The following is a 13,689-nucleotide window of genomic DNA, read 5'->3' on the forward strand; positions in this document are numbered from 1 at the left end:
GGAAGTGTTCCTTTGCTTAAGAAAGGAGGTAGAGAGAATCCAGGGAATTATAGGTCAGTGACCTATTGTCTATTGTCTATTGACTCGAATAACTGAATGAACCGTAAACCAAAGGTTTAATTTCAACGATTGAAAATGGGATGTGCATGAACTCATGTTGCAACTGTCAAGGACCCAGTGGACCAAATCCCTACCTACAGCCACTTTGAGGTGGACGAGGTGAAGAATCGAACTACATGGCAGCACATGCATAGATATCAGAGTGCAGAAGCCCAAATTTGTAAAGTTTAGTTTTGCAAAATAGTGCAGACACGGGCCCAGCAAGCTTGTGCCGACCAGTGACCATGGATAGGTTGGGACCCTTCTTTAGAGGGTTGGATTATGCAAGACTCGAGAATTTACACTCTACTCCCCCACCTTATTTTTTAAACTGCACAGTGGCGCAGCGTTAGAGCTACTGCCTTTCTGCGCCAGAGACCCGGGTTTCATCCTGACTACAAGTGCTGTATGTACGGTGTTTGTACGTTTAGTTTAGAGATACAGAGCATACACAGGCTCTTCGGCCCACCGAGTCCATATTGAACAGCGATCACCCTGTACACTAACACTATTCTGCACACATTTACAATTTTACCAAGCAAATTAACCTACAAATCTGGATGTCTTTGGAGTGTGGGAAGAAACCGAAGCACCTGGAGAAACCCCACGTAGGTCACGGGGAGAACGTACAAACTACGTACTGACAGCACCCATAGTCAGGATTGAACCCGGGTCTCCAGCGCTGTAAGACAGCAACTCTACCGCTGTGCCACCGTGCCACCCATACGTTTTTGCTGTGGACTTTGGCCATATCAGTGCAGATTAATGAAACTCACATTTTGTCCAATGAGGTAATTGGCCGTCACTTTCTTAAATTTGTCTTGAATCTTGATTAAAGATATATTGTTCATGTACTTCTGGTCATCAGGGTCTTAACTCAACACAGTGATCTGTGTAAACCCCTACAGCAGCTTATGTCCCATGTTTTAAGCTGCAAAGTTATGATTTTCAGGGCTCTCACTTAACTTTTTTTCCTGTTGCGAGTCAGGCAACCTAGGCAGCTTTTTAGGTTGCCAAATGACAGTTTGGGTGGTCATTTAAGGCGGTTTGCATTACGCGTGCGATAATGTACTCAAACAAAGTGCATAGTTACCAGTCAGAATTATGTTCAATGAAGCATTCACATATTATTTCTGCTTCAAATAAAGTTACAAACTAAACATATTCACCAATCAAGACATGATATATCCCACAATGACATGCAGCAAAATTATAATACAGTATCTCAACTCCTTTTACACATTGCAATGAAAGCAATTTCTATTATTTCTTTCCACTTCCATACAAAAATGTGGTTGGATTATTCAGCGTAATATCAACCTGTGTCAATAAATCCTGGACTATGGTGAAATATTTGCTTAACCATGCACACTACAGATTGATGCAAGCATGTTTTCTGTGAAGGACCGAAAATTATTATGACATGGCCATAGCATGGGTCGTTATTGCAATTGCATAAACACTCTCGCTTCCCACATAATTTATCCACAACAAAATATACAGGTTGCAAGGAAATTTCCAAAGGCATTTTATGATAATCTAAATACTTTAAAAACTGTGTGTGTGTGTGTGTGTGTGTGTGTGTGTGTGTGTGTGTGTGTGTGTGTGTGTGTGTGTGTGTGTGTGTTTTTTGGTAGGGATTTAACTTATGAGTTCAGAAATCCCCTCCTTGGTCAATTATTTCCCCAGATTTTAAATAAAATTGATCACAAAACTCAATTTTTAAAATCTAAATGGCGTTCACCAGCTGCTGACGTCACAATGCCCACATGCCGACCAATCCAGGCCCACCTGCCTCCAGACGGCGCCCCCCCACCGCTGTGCAAGACCCACGCCTAGCACAAGTACGCTCGCGCCACGCCTCCCGCAGCTGGACTCCCACGCCCATCCGTCCACTCCAAACCCCATTCTCAAAATGCTCTGCAGATCGGGAGGTCACCGGAGGTCACAGCCGGTCACCGGTTTGAACATGGCGGCGGCAGTTATTGTCGCGCGGGGCATTACTCCCTCTGGGAAACCTGAAATTCCTCCGTTGATCGCAGGGACACGGGGAATCGTCACGCGAGAGCTGCCGAGGCTCTCCACGTCACCCGAGGTCGGCCCCGTCAGATCCGCCCGCTCACCCAGTTCAGGTCCACCCTCTCCCTCTCCCATACTCCTTCCCCTCCCCCTCCCCCCTCCCCCCCTGCCTCCCACTGCAAACCCAACGTGCTGCCAGTCGTACCTCTCGCAAGTATTTGATAAAAACCTTGCGATCCCCCTCTCTCTCCCCTCCTCTCTCTCTTTCCCCCACATCTCTCTCTCAATCTCCCCCACCTCTCTCTCTCTCTCTTCCCACCTCTCCCTCTCTCCCCCTCCCTGTCACCCCCCTCCCTGTCCCCCCCCTCCCTGTCCCCCCCCTGCCTCCTCCCTCTTCCCCCTCCCTCTCCCCTCCCTCCCTCTCCCCCTCCCCCCTCCATCCCTCCCCCTCCCCCCCCCCTTCTCTCCCCCTTCTCTCCCCCCCTCCCTCTCCCTCTCTCTGCCCTCACTCTCTACCCCCCCCCCCCTCACTAGACGCGCCTGCGAGTTGGGGGCTATGCGTCAGTAGATAGGGCGATTATGGGGTAAAAGGAGCAAATTAATAATATTAATATATTAACAAGGGGGGTAGTTAGCGTGTGTGCGGGGGGGGGGGGGGTAGTTAGTGTGTGTGTGGGGGTGGTTAATGTGTGTGATGCCGCATGCCGCCCCCCCCCCCTCAACCACACGGGTCTAGTAGCTGTTAAAACCGACTATACCCATCTGACAAGTTAAACATTACACTAACTGACAAGAGATGGCCAAAGGACATAACTGCAGCAAATGTTCTTTTGGTAATATGTTTTAAGGTGTCAAAACGCCACATTACCGGTCATTCAGATTAAATGTATGTATTGTGAACAGCAATGAAGATACCCAGTTTGTACGCACCAGACTTTTTCAAAATTATTGATAAACGCTGTTTCCATCATTCCCACTTCAGAATTAACGTTAAAATTTCAATTGAAATATCTCCTGACCAAATTCGTAATGTATATGATCGACTGTAGAAGTAAAACCTGGATAAATCCAACATATAGTTGTGAATATTGCTCATTAAATAACTACAGTACTGATGAAGCCGAATAAAGTTATAAAAATAAGAAGAAATTAAAATGGGTTTCTGGGCTAGCTTACAGCTCATATTTAGTGTCAAATTAGGCTTGCCTCAGGTTGCAGTGTGTGGGATAATAAGTACCATAACATTGTCTCCCAAGTGAGGAAGCGACAGAGAAAGAAACAGCTAGTCACATCTTTGAAGTAAGATACTATGAACCAAATGACCAATGTTTATGGGGGAGGAGGCAATAAAGGAAGAGAGAAACAGCTAGTCACATCTTTGAAGTAAGATGCTATGAACCAAATGACCAATGTTTATGGGGGAGGAGGCAATAAAGGAAGAGAGAAACAGCTAGTCACATCTTTGAAGTAAGATGCCATAAACCAAATGACCAATGTTTAGGAGGGGCAAAGTGATGAGAGAGGATCCAGGGAAGTGGAAAGATAAGATGCCATAAACCAAATGGCCTATGTTTATGAAGGACCAAGTGACAGAGAGGAAACAGCATGGAGCTAGGGTGATCTCCTTGAAGATAAAATGACCTAAAACAAATGGCCAATGTTTTTAGTATATCATAACCTGTAAACAAAAGGCCTTTGATGTGATGCCTTTTCCTGTACCTCTGACAATGACTAATGTCTGTGGAATGTGCTAATGTGACAAAGAAACACTATATAATGCGATGTAATTCTGTTGTTCAGAGAAGGGAACCGAGGACAGTCGAGTGTCTATATCGGTCACTTAGCTGGAATTCTCGCTCCCTTCCATCGGCCGATGTTAAGTAAAGTTTTGAACTGGTCTACCAAACAGTTTGTGTGGTGTCTGTTTATTGAGAAGCGAACCTGGTTTAGTAGTTATAAAAGTAACTTTTTCAGTATTGATACTCCAGATTAAGAGCATTGATTTGCCGTTAAAATGAATTGTGTAATAAAGAGTCAACGGTCGCAGTGACAATCGAACACTGGGGTTTTAATGTTTCACGTGTTCACAATTTAATTAATCCATGTTTATGGATTAAAACAAATAATAACATTGGGAATTAAAACACATTTGATTGCATTCCGTTATCAAACATAGTCAATGTTCGCTCTGAAGACATTTCCAGCGTAGTAGGGTTGGGGGGCCGAATCAATGCGGGATGGATAGATGGGGGGGGGGGCGGGGTTGAGAAGGCAATCTGTGCGGGATGGATGGATGGATGGATTGAGGCAGGGGAATTAGTGCATGTTGATTGGAGTATGTAAAATTGTGAGGGGAGAGCGTGGGGATGTCAGTGGGGGTTGAATGGGGGATCAGTATGGGATGGATGGGGGGGGAGGGGGGAAATCGGCCGCCGCCGAAACCCGAAACGTCACTTATTCCCTTTCTCCGGAGATGCTGCCTGACCCGCTGAGTTACATCAGTTTTGTGTGTCTATCTTCAGTATAAACCAGTATCTGCAGTATCAAGCCGGGCAAAATGACACAGCTTTTAGGTTGCCCAGCGGGACTTTAGGTGGCCATTGGCAACCGGGCAACCGTTAATTTCAAGCCCTGATTTGGTAGAGTCCATGATCTGCACATTTTCAGAATCCTGCTTCTATCTTTGAGTGTCAATACTTAACACATCACAAGATGCACCATTTTTGTTAATTTGAACAAGGTTTCACTCCAGTTGCACTGCAGCTATCCATTTTCCTTGCATCCTTATACGTTTCCAACTACTTACCTTGTATACCTTTACTGGGAGTATTGTTATACAACACGTGCCAGAGTCCTAACTGTAGCCAACTCTATCTCAAAGATGAAGCCTCAATGCATAGAATTACACCTCAGTTAATCCCCAGATCAAATATGTGGGGAGGAACTGCAGATGCTGGTTTAAACTGAAGACAGACACAAAATGCTGGAGTAACTCAGCGGGTCAGGCAGCATCTCTAGAGAGAAGGGATAGGTGAAGTTTCAGATTGAGGCCCGTCTTCAGACTCAAAGAGACTCTTCAGAGTCTGAAGAAGGGTCTTGACCCGAAACGTCACCTATCCCTTTTCTCCACAGATGCTGCCTGTCCTGCTGAGTTACTCCAGCATTTTATGTTAGTCCCCAGATCAATGCTACATCCAGCAACCTCAGCATACTCATGACACACGAACAACCAGCCCCAGAGGTCATTCACTCAACCACTGAGACAAGTGTATTCCAATAACGCCCCCACATCTGACACACTTACATTATAACCCAGATGAATGGAGTTGCATTGACCCACAATTATGTTTGAGGTACATTGCTTGACAGGCGGTAGAACCCAACAGGACAACAAAGGAATACAGAGAGGTTTGTGTGCAGTACCTGGCCATCAATGACTGTCCAGGCTCCTGGTACTTTGTCATGACCACGAATCCAGTTGTGGATGGACTCTGCCGACTGATCCCAGCAAATCTGAAGAAAAAAATAACAGATAGAACCAAGTTCTTGAATCCTCTTAACATCACATCCGCGCCTAACGAGATACAAGCAAAAACAAGAAGGTTGACCTGGAATGAGAATATTCTTCCATTTTCACCAGTTAGGACGGCTTTGTCAATATACAAACACTGGTGCTTAAACTGATTCAACTCCAGCTCTATTAACAATAACAGTGAGGTGCCAGATAAACGGAGGGTGGCTAATGTTGTGCCTCTGTTTAAGAAAGGCTGCATTGAAAAGCTTGGTAACTATTAGACCAGTGGGCCCAACTTCTGCAGTAGCTACGTTACAGGAGAGGATTCCAAAGGATAAGATATCTGGATAGAAAGAGACTGATTAGAAGAGTCAACATGATTTTGTACGTGGGAAATCATGGCTCACGATTTTGATTGAGATCTTTTGAAGGAGTAACCAAGCTAACAAGTGCAAGGCTCCAGAGATTGTCGATGTGGCTTCAGCAGGGCTTTTGATGCTTTTTAAAACGTTTTTAGTATCAGTCTTAGAGATACAGTGCCCACCGAGTTGGTGCCGACCAGCGATCCCCGCACATTAACACTATCCTGCACACACTAGGGGCAATTTACAATTTTACCAAGCCAATTAACCTACAAACCTGTACGGCTTTGTAGTAAGGGAGGATATCGGAGCACCCGGAGAAAACCCATGCAGGTCACGGGGAGAACGTACAAACTCCTTACAGACAGCACCCGTAGTCAGGATCGAACCCGGGGGTTTGGCGCTGTGGGGCAGCAACTCTACCGCTGCACCACTGTGCCTTCCCCCTTGTGCAGGTTCTGAATAATAGGCTGCTCTGGAAGCTCAGAATACACAGCATCCAGGGAGAGATAACCAAACTGGATAGAGAATTGGCTCCATGTAAGGAGGCAGAGGATGCTGATGGAAGGGTGTTTGTCAGACTTGACTAATGTTGTGTCTCAGGGGTCAGTCCTGGGCCCATTACTGTTTGTGGTTTTTATCAATGATTAGATGGGAATGTAGAATGCTTGATTAGTATGTTTTCAGATGACACTGCATTTCATTGTCTCGGTACTGTACACTGACAATGACAATTAAAGTTGAATCTGAATTAAAGTAGGGGGTATCATCAAGATGGTCACCAAAAAATACACTATGGTCTTGATCAGCTGGACAAGTGGGCTAAAGAATGGCTATTGGAGTTTAATACAGATAAGAGTGTGATGTTGCATTTTGGGAAGCCAAACTAGTGCAGGACCTGGACTGGGAATGGCAGGGTGTTTAAGAAGGAACTGCAGATGCTGGAAAATCAAAGGTAGACAAAAGTGCTGGAGAAACTCAGTGGGTGCAGCAGCATCTATGGAGCAAAGGAAATAGGCAACGTTTCGGGCCTAAACCCTTCTTCAGACTGATGGTCTGAAGAAGGCCCTTCAGTCTGAAGAAGGGTTTTGGCCCGAAATGTTGCCTATTCCCTTCGCTACATAGATGCTGCTGCACCCACTGAGTTTCTCCAGCACTTTTGTCTACCTGGGAATGGCAGAGCCCTGGAGAGTGTTGTAAAACAGAGGGATCTATTACACATACACAGATCCCTCAAACTGGCAACACGGGTGGTAAAGAAGGCTTTTTAGCAAAGGCATCATGTTACACTTGTACAAGATGTCGGTGAGGTTGCATTTGGAGGATTGTTTTCAGTTTTGTCCACCCTGCTGTAGGAAGCATGTCATTAAGCTGGAGAGAGTGCAAAGATGATTTACAAGGATGTTGTCAGAACTTGAGGGTGTGAACTACAGAGAACAAGTTAGGACTTTATCCCTTAGAGTGTGTGAGGTTGAGTGATGATCTTATAAAGGTGTATAAAACCATGAGAATCACTTGCCCAGGGAAGGGGAATCAGGAACCAGAGGACATTGTTTTAAGGTAAGGAGCAACTTTGTCCACTCAGAGGGTGGTGGATATATGGAATGAGCTGCCAAAGGAAGTAGTTGAGGCAGGTACAATAACAACATTTAAAATGTACTTGGGACAGGTACATGGAATCGAATGGTTTAGAGGGATATGGGCAAAATGCGGCCAAATGGCTTAGATGGGGCTCCTTGTTAGGTATGGACGTGTTGGGCTGTAGGCTGCATGACACTATGACGATGAGAAGGGTGACACTCTGGTGCAGCTTATAGACCAGCTGCCTCACAGTGCCAGAGACCCGGTAGTATCCTAACCCTGTGCTGTCTGTGTGGAGTTTACACCTTCTTTCTTGCAGGTGCTCTGGTTTCCTCCCACATCCCAACGACGTGCGGGTTTGCAGGTCAATTGGCCTCTGTTAAAAAAAACATGCCCTTAATGTGCAGGGAGTGGATGAGAAAATGGGATAACATTGAAATAATTTGAATGTGTGATGGATGATCGGCAAGGACTGGGATGGGTCAAAGTGCCTGTTTCCCTGCTGAATCTCTTTAAAAAACTCCCTCCACCCTCTTCTTGCTAATTCTACAATACCCAGCATGAAAATCTGGAGATAGAAACAAATTGCTGGAGTAACTCAGTGGGTCAGGCAGCATCTCTGGAGAAAAGGAATAGGTGACATTTCTAGTCGAAACCCTTCTTCTGACAAAAATATAGGGGGAGGAAACTGGAGGTAAGAAGAGGTCCGAAACATCACCTATTCCTTCTCTCCAGAGCCTGGCCCGCTGAGTTACTCCAGCTTTTTGTGTCTATCTTTGGTATAAACCGCTATCTGCAGTTCCTTCCCACACATGAAAATCTGGAGTTCCCTCTTGAATTCTACACAACCCCGTGCAGTCGCCTCCATTAACATCCTTTGGGCCCAGTCTCCCACCACATCAGGATGCTGCGTACGATTTAATTTGGTGACACTCCCATCAGCTAGAAGGGAACAAGAAAATGGCAGGACAAACATCTTTTCTCGATTTGCCACTTTTAAGCAGCATTACCTTCAAAAACAAAAGCTTTAGTTTAGTTTATTTAGTTTAGTTTAGTTTATTGTCACGTGCACAGAGCTACAGTTTAACGCATTTGTTGCGTGCTCTCCGGTCACCAGAAAGACAATAGATCATTACAATTGAGCTGCGCACAGTGTACAGATGCATGATAAATGCATAATACAAGTCCAGTAAATGCATAATACAAGTCCAGTAAAGTCCAATCAAGGATAGTCTGAGGATCTTCAATGAGGGAGATGGTAGCGAGACCGCTCTCTAGTTGAGAACAGCCAGAGTGTGAGGAAGGCATTCCAAGTTAGCCAAAGGAGGTAAATTTGGTGAAGAAGGGTCTCGACCCAAAATGTCATCCATTCCTTCTCTCCACAGATGCCACCTGTCCCACTGAGTTACTCCAGCATTTTGTGTCTAAACTTGGTGAGTGGTACATTACAAAAATCAGTGCAGAGTACCGACTTGGGCTCAACAACAGAAGGCTGCGATTTTATCACTGCAGTTTAGTTTTAGTTTAGTTTAGAGATACAGCGCGGAAACAGCCCTTCGGCCCAACCGTCCCTGCCTACTAACTCTATTGGAACTATTTAGACAATAGACAATAGACAATACATGCAGGAGTAGGCCATTCAGCCCTTCGAGCCAGCACCACCATTCAAGTGATCATGGCTGATCATCCCCAATCAGTACCCCGTTCCTGCCTTCTCCCCATATCCCCTGACTCCGCTATTTTTAAGAGCCCTATCTAGCTCTCTCTTGAAAGCATCCAGAGAACCTGCCTCCACCTGAGGCAGAGAATTCCACAGACTCACCACTCTCTGTGAGAAAAAGTGTTTCCTCGTCTCTGTTCTAAATGGCTTACTCCTCATTCTTAAACTGTGGCCCCTGGTTCTGAACTCCCCCATTTACATTTATAACAAGCCAATTAACAAACCTGTGTGTCTTTTGAGTGTGGGAGAAAAGCGAAGATCTCGGAGAAACCCCCCGCGGTCACAGGGAGAACGTAGACACATCGTACAGACAGCACTCTTAGTCAGGATGGAACCCGGGTCTCTGTCGCTGTAATGCAGCAACTCTACCGCTGCACCACTCACTGAAGTGGAGATAAGCTGATTGTCACGGTCTTTAGGAGGGCACATCATCCGAGGTCGTACACTCCATTGAGGATAAATGGGGATCCTGTCGATAGGGTGGGTACACAAAAATGCTGGAGAAACTCAGCGGGTGCAGCAGCATCTATGGAGCGAAGGAAATAGGCGACGTTTCGGGCCGAAACCCTTCTTCAGACTGATGGGGGGTGGGGGGGAGAAGGAAGGAAAAAGGGCGGAGGAGGAGCCCGAGGGCGGGGGGATGGGAGGAGACAGCTCGAGGGTGAAGGAAGGGGAGGAGACAGCAAGGGCTAGCAAAACTGGGAGAATTCAACGTTCATGCCATCCGGACGCAAGCAACCCAGGCGGAATATGAGGTGCTGTTCCTCCAATTTCCGGTGTTGCTCACTCTGGCAATGGAGGAGACCCAGGACAGAGAGGTCGGATTGGGAATGGGAGGGGGAGTTGAAGTGCTGAGCCACCGGGAGTTCAGGTAGGTTATTGCGGACTGAGCGGAGGTGTTCGGCGAAACGATCGCCCAACCTCCGCTTAGTCTCCCCGATGTAAATCAGCTGACATCTAGAGCAGCGGATGCAGTAGATGAGGTTGGAGGAGATACAGGTGAACCTTTGTCGCACCTGGAACGACTGCTTGGGTCCTTGAATGGAGTCGAGGGGGGAGGTGTAGGGACAGGTGTTGCATTTCTTGTGGTTGCAACGGAAAGTGCCCGGGGAGGGGGTGGTACGGGAGGGAAGGGAAGAATTGACAAGGGAGTTGCGGAGGGAGCGGTCTTTGCGGAAGGCAGACATAGTTGGAGATGGAAAGATGTGGCGAGTGGTGGGGTCACGTTGGAGGTGGCGGAAATGGCGGAGGATTATTTGTTGTATTTGCCGGCTGGTGGGGTGAAAGGTGAGGACTAGGGGGACTCTGCCCTTGTTGCGAGTGGGGGGATGGGGAGAGAGAGCAGTGTTGCGGGGTATGGATGAGACCCTGGTGCGAGCCTTATCTATGGTGGCGGAGGGGTGAACTGTTTTAAATATCTGGGAGTCCACATCTCCGAGGATTTGACATGGGCATCACACGCCTCAGCACTCGTGAGTAAGGCAAGGCAGCGCCTTTACCACCTCAGGCAATTGAGGAAATTCAGAGTGTCTCCGAGGATCCTCCAGTGCTTCTACTCAGCGGCTGTGGAAAGCATCTTGTCCGGGAACATTACCATCTGGTTTGGGAATTGCTCTGCCAAGGACAAGAAGGCTCTACAGAGAGTAGTGCGTTTGGCCGAACGCACTATGGGAACTTCACTCGCCCCCCTGCAGGAACTATACATCAGGAGGTGCAACTCCAGAGCCAACAATATCATGAGAGACTCCTTCCACCCCTGCAACGGACTGTTCCAGCTGCTACGGTCAGGCAAACGCCTCCGTTGCCATGCGGTGAGAACGGAGAGGTTGAGAAGGAGTTTCTTCCCAGAGGCCATTCGGACTGTAAACGCCTATCTCACCAGGGACTAACTCTACTGAACGTTTTTCCTTCCATTATTTATTATGTAAAAGAATATGTGTGTTATGATTGTGTTTATAGTTTGTTTGGTTGTTTGTCTTTTTGCACAAAAGTCCGCAAGCATTGCCACTTTCATTTCACTGCACATCTCGTATGTGTATGTGACAAATAGACGACTTGACTTGACTTGACTTGACTTTATGAGAAGTGGTCAAAAAGACTTTTGGCACATTGGCCTTCATCAGTCAGAGTATTGAGTACAGTAGAAGCTAGGAGGCCATGTTGCAGGTGTATAAGACGTTGGTGAGGCCGCAATTATAGTACTGTGTTCATCTCCGCACATCATGTTATAGGAAAGATGTTGGTAATTTGGAAAGGGTGCAGAGAAGATTTACAAGAATGTTGCCAGGGCTAGAGGGTGTGAGCTATAGGGAGAGGTTGAGCAGGCTGGCTCTCTATTCCCTGGATCAAAGGATGAGCGGTGATCTTATAGAGGTGTACAAAATCATGAGAGGAATAGATCAGGTAGATGCACAGAGTCTCTTGCCCAGATAGGGGAATAATGAACCTGGGGGTTTAAGATGAGAGGGGGAAAGATTTTACAGGACACTGAGGGGTAACTTTTTCGCACAAAAGGTGATGGGAGTATGGAATGAGCTGCCAGAGGAGGAAGTTGAGTTAGGTACTAATGCAATGTTTAAGACGCAATTAGACAGGTACATGGATTGGACAGGTTTAGTGGGATATGGGCCAAACGCAGGCAAGTGCGACTGGTGTAGATGGGACATGTTGGACTGTACGGGTAAAGTGTTTCCACGGTATATCACTCCAAATGGGCTCAGTTTATATTTTGCACTACACAGAGAAATTATTCCTTGTAATCTGCAGTTAAACACTTTAAAAACACTAGAAAGACACAGAAAGCTGGAGTAACTCAGCAGGGCATGCAGCATCTCTGGAGAGAAGGAATGGGTGATGTTTCGGGTCGAGACCCTTCTTCAGACTGAATGTGCAATGTCAAAATGAACATTATTGCTACCATTTGCACCAGCTTTATGAACACGTTGAATTAGCTGCAAGAAGAGACATCCAGAAGCCTTTCCTCACTGGTTTCACTTGCAGGAGGCGGTATTGTGAGCAGTCAGTGCAGTGCTGTTTGGTGTCTGTGGTCTGCATTATGCTGAAGCAGCATTTAAAATGGGAATGGCAGCTAGGTGTAATTTAAGCAGAAAACTAACAGGCGCAGTGGGAAGATGATATTCAGTGCCACCTGCTATCCTCAATCAAATGGACTGCGCTAATATTAATAAACTGCTGTTCAAGAAATGTTTTGTAATTAGTTCTTAAATTTCATAAGTTCTAGGAGCAGAATTAGGCTATTCAGCCCATCAAGTCTACTCCGCCATTTAATCATGGCTGATCTATCTTTCCCTCTCAACCCCATTTTCCTGCCTTCTCCCTATAACCCTTGACACCCGTACTAATCAAGAATCTGTCAAACTCCGCCTTAGAAATATCCATTGACAGCCTCCACAACCGACTGTGGCATTGAATTCCAGATTCCCCACCCTCCGACTAAAGACATTTCTTCTCATCCACGGAGATTGACAGAATCTCATCTCCTTTCCAAAGGTACGTCTGGCTTCAAAATATCAATTGACTTGGCCTCTGTGGCAATGAATGCCACAGATTCACCACCCTCTGACGAAAGAAATTCCTCCTCATCGCCTTTATGAAGATACGTCCTTTTATTCTGAGGCTGTGACCTCCGGTCCTAGACTCTCCCACTATTGGAAATATCCTCTCCACATCTACTCTATCCAGGCCTTTCACCATTCAGTAAGTTTCAATGAGGTGTCCCCTCATCCTTCTAAACTCCAGACGGCTGTTGTAATCCATGTAATTGCAGGTTTCCCACAGCATTCTCCTGCCCTGTACCTGGTGGGAAGGAGTGAGTGCCCTGGTGGGAAGGAGTGAGTGCCCAGGGGCATTTCTGCTCAGTTGGGGCTCACACTGGTTAGACTTTCTGCAAGGAGTGCTTGGCATTACTGGGCACAAATGTTAATAGGCACTCATTGGACTGTCCCACTAGTGGAAACATCCCACTCTATCCAGGCCTCACTTTAATGCAGGTTACTCCAGTGTGTGTCAGGACTTTTTGCACGAAGCCAGGGCAGTGACCCAGTCAGTGGTTCCAGGACTGAAAGAACCCGTTCCATTTCATTGTGTAAACACAAAGTTTATCTGATGGAAACTGAAGTCCAACATATTACTGTTTGCATAACCTGGCAAAGGCAAAGGCAAATTTATTTGTATAGCACCATTCGTGCAAACAGCAATTCAAGGTGCTTTACAGGAAAGAAAAAATAAAATAGTCAATAATTAAAAATCGCAAAATAAGCAATACGACAAGTATGAATAATAAAACAACGTCAATGAAACAATAAAACGATTTTAAAAAGCACATAAAAGGGTTAAAATTAGACGGTTAAGATTACCTGCATGTTGGGTTATGG

General features: G+C 46.1%; 1 protein-coding gene across 1 annotated transcript in view; it reads right to left on the bottom strand.

Moving 5' to 3' along the window:
* The window catches only part of aldh1l2 (aldehyde dehydrogenase 1 family member L2), a 100,859-nt gene that overhangs the window by 47,780 nt on the left and 39,390 nt on the right, over positions 1-13,689 (bottom strand). Inside the window, exon 6 of the mRNA XM_033039370.1 lies at positions 5,542-5,631. Coding sequence (XP_032895261.1) covers positions 5,542-5,631 — 90 coding nt within the window. The remainder of the gene's footprint in view (positions 1-5,541; positions 5,632-13,689) is intronic.

This window comes from Amblyraja radiata, chromosome 21, assembly GCF_010909765.2.
Source record: "Amblyraja radiata isolate CabotCenter1 chromosome 21, sAmbRad1.1.pri, whole genome shotgun sequence".
Lineage (NCBI taxonomy): Eukaryota > Metazoa > Chordata > Chondrichthyes > Rajiformes > Rajidae > Amblyraja > Amblyraja radiata.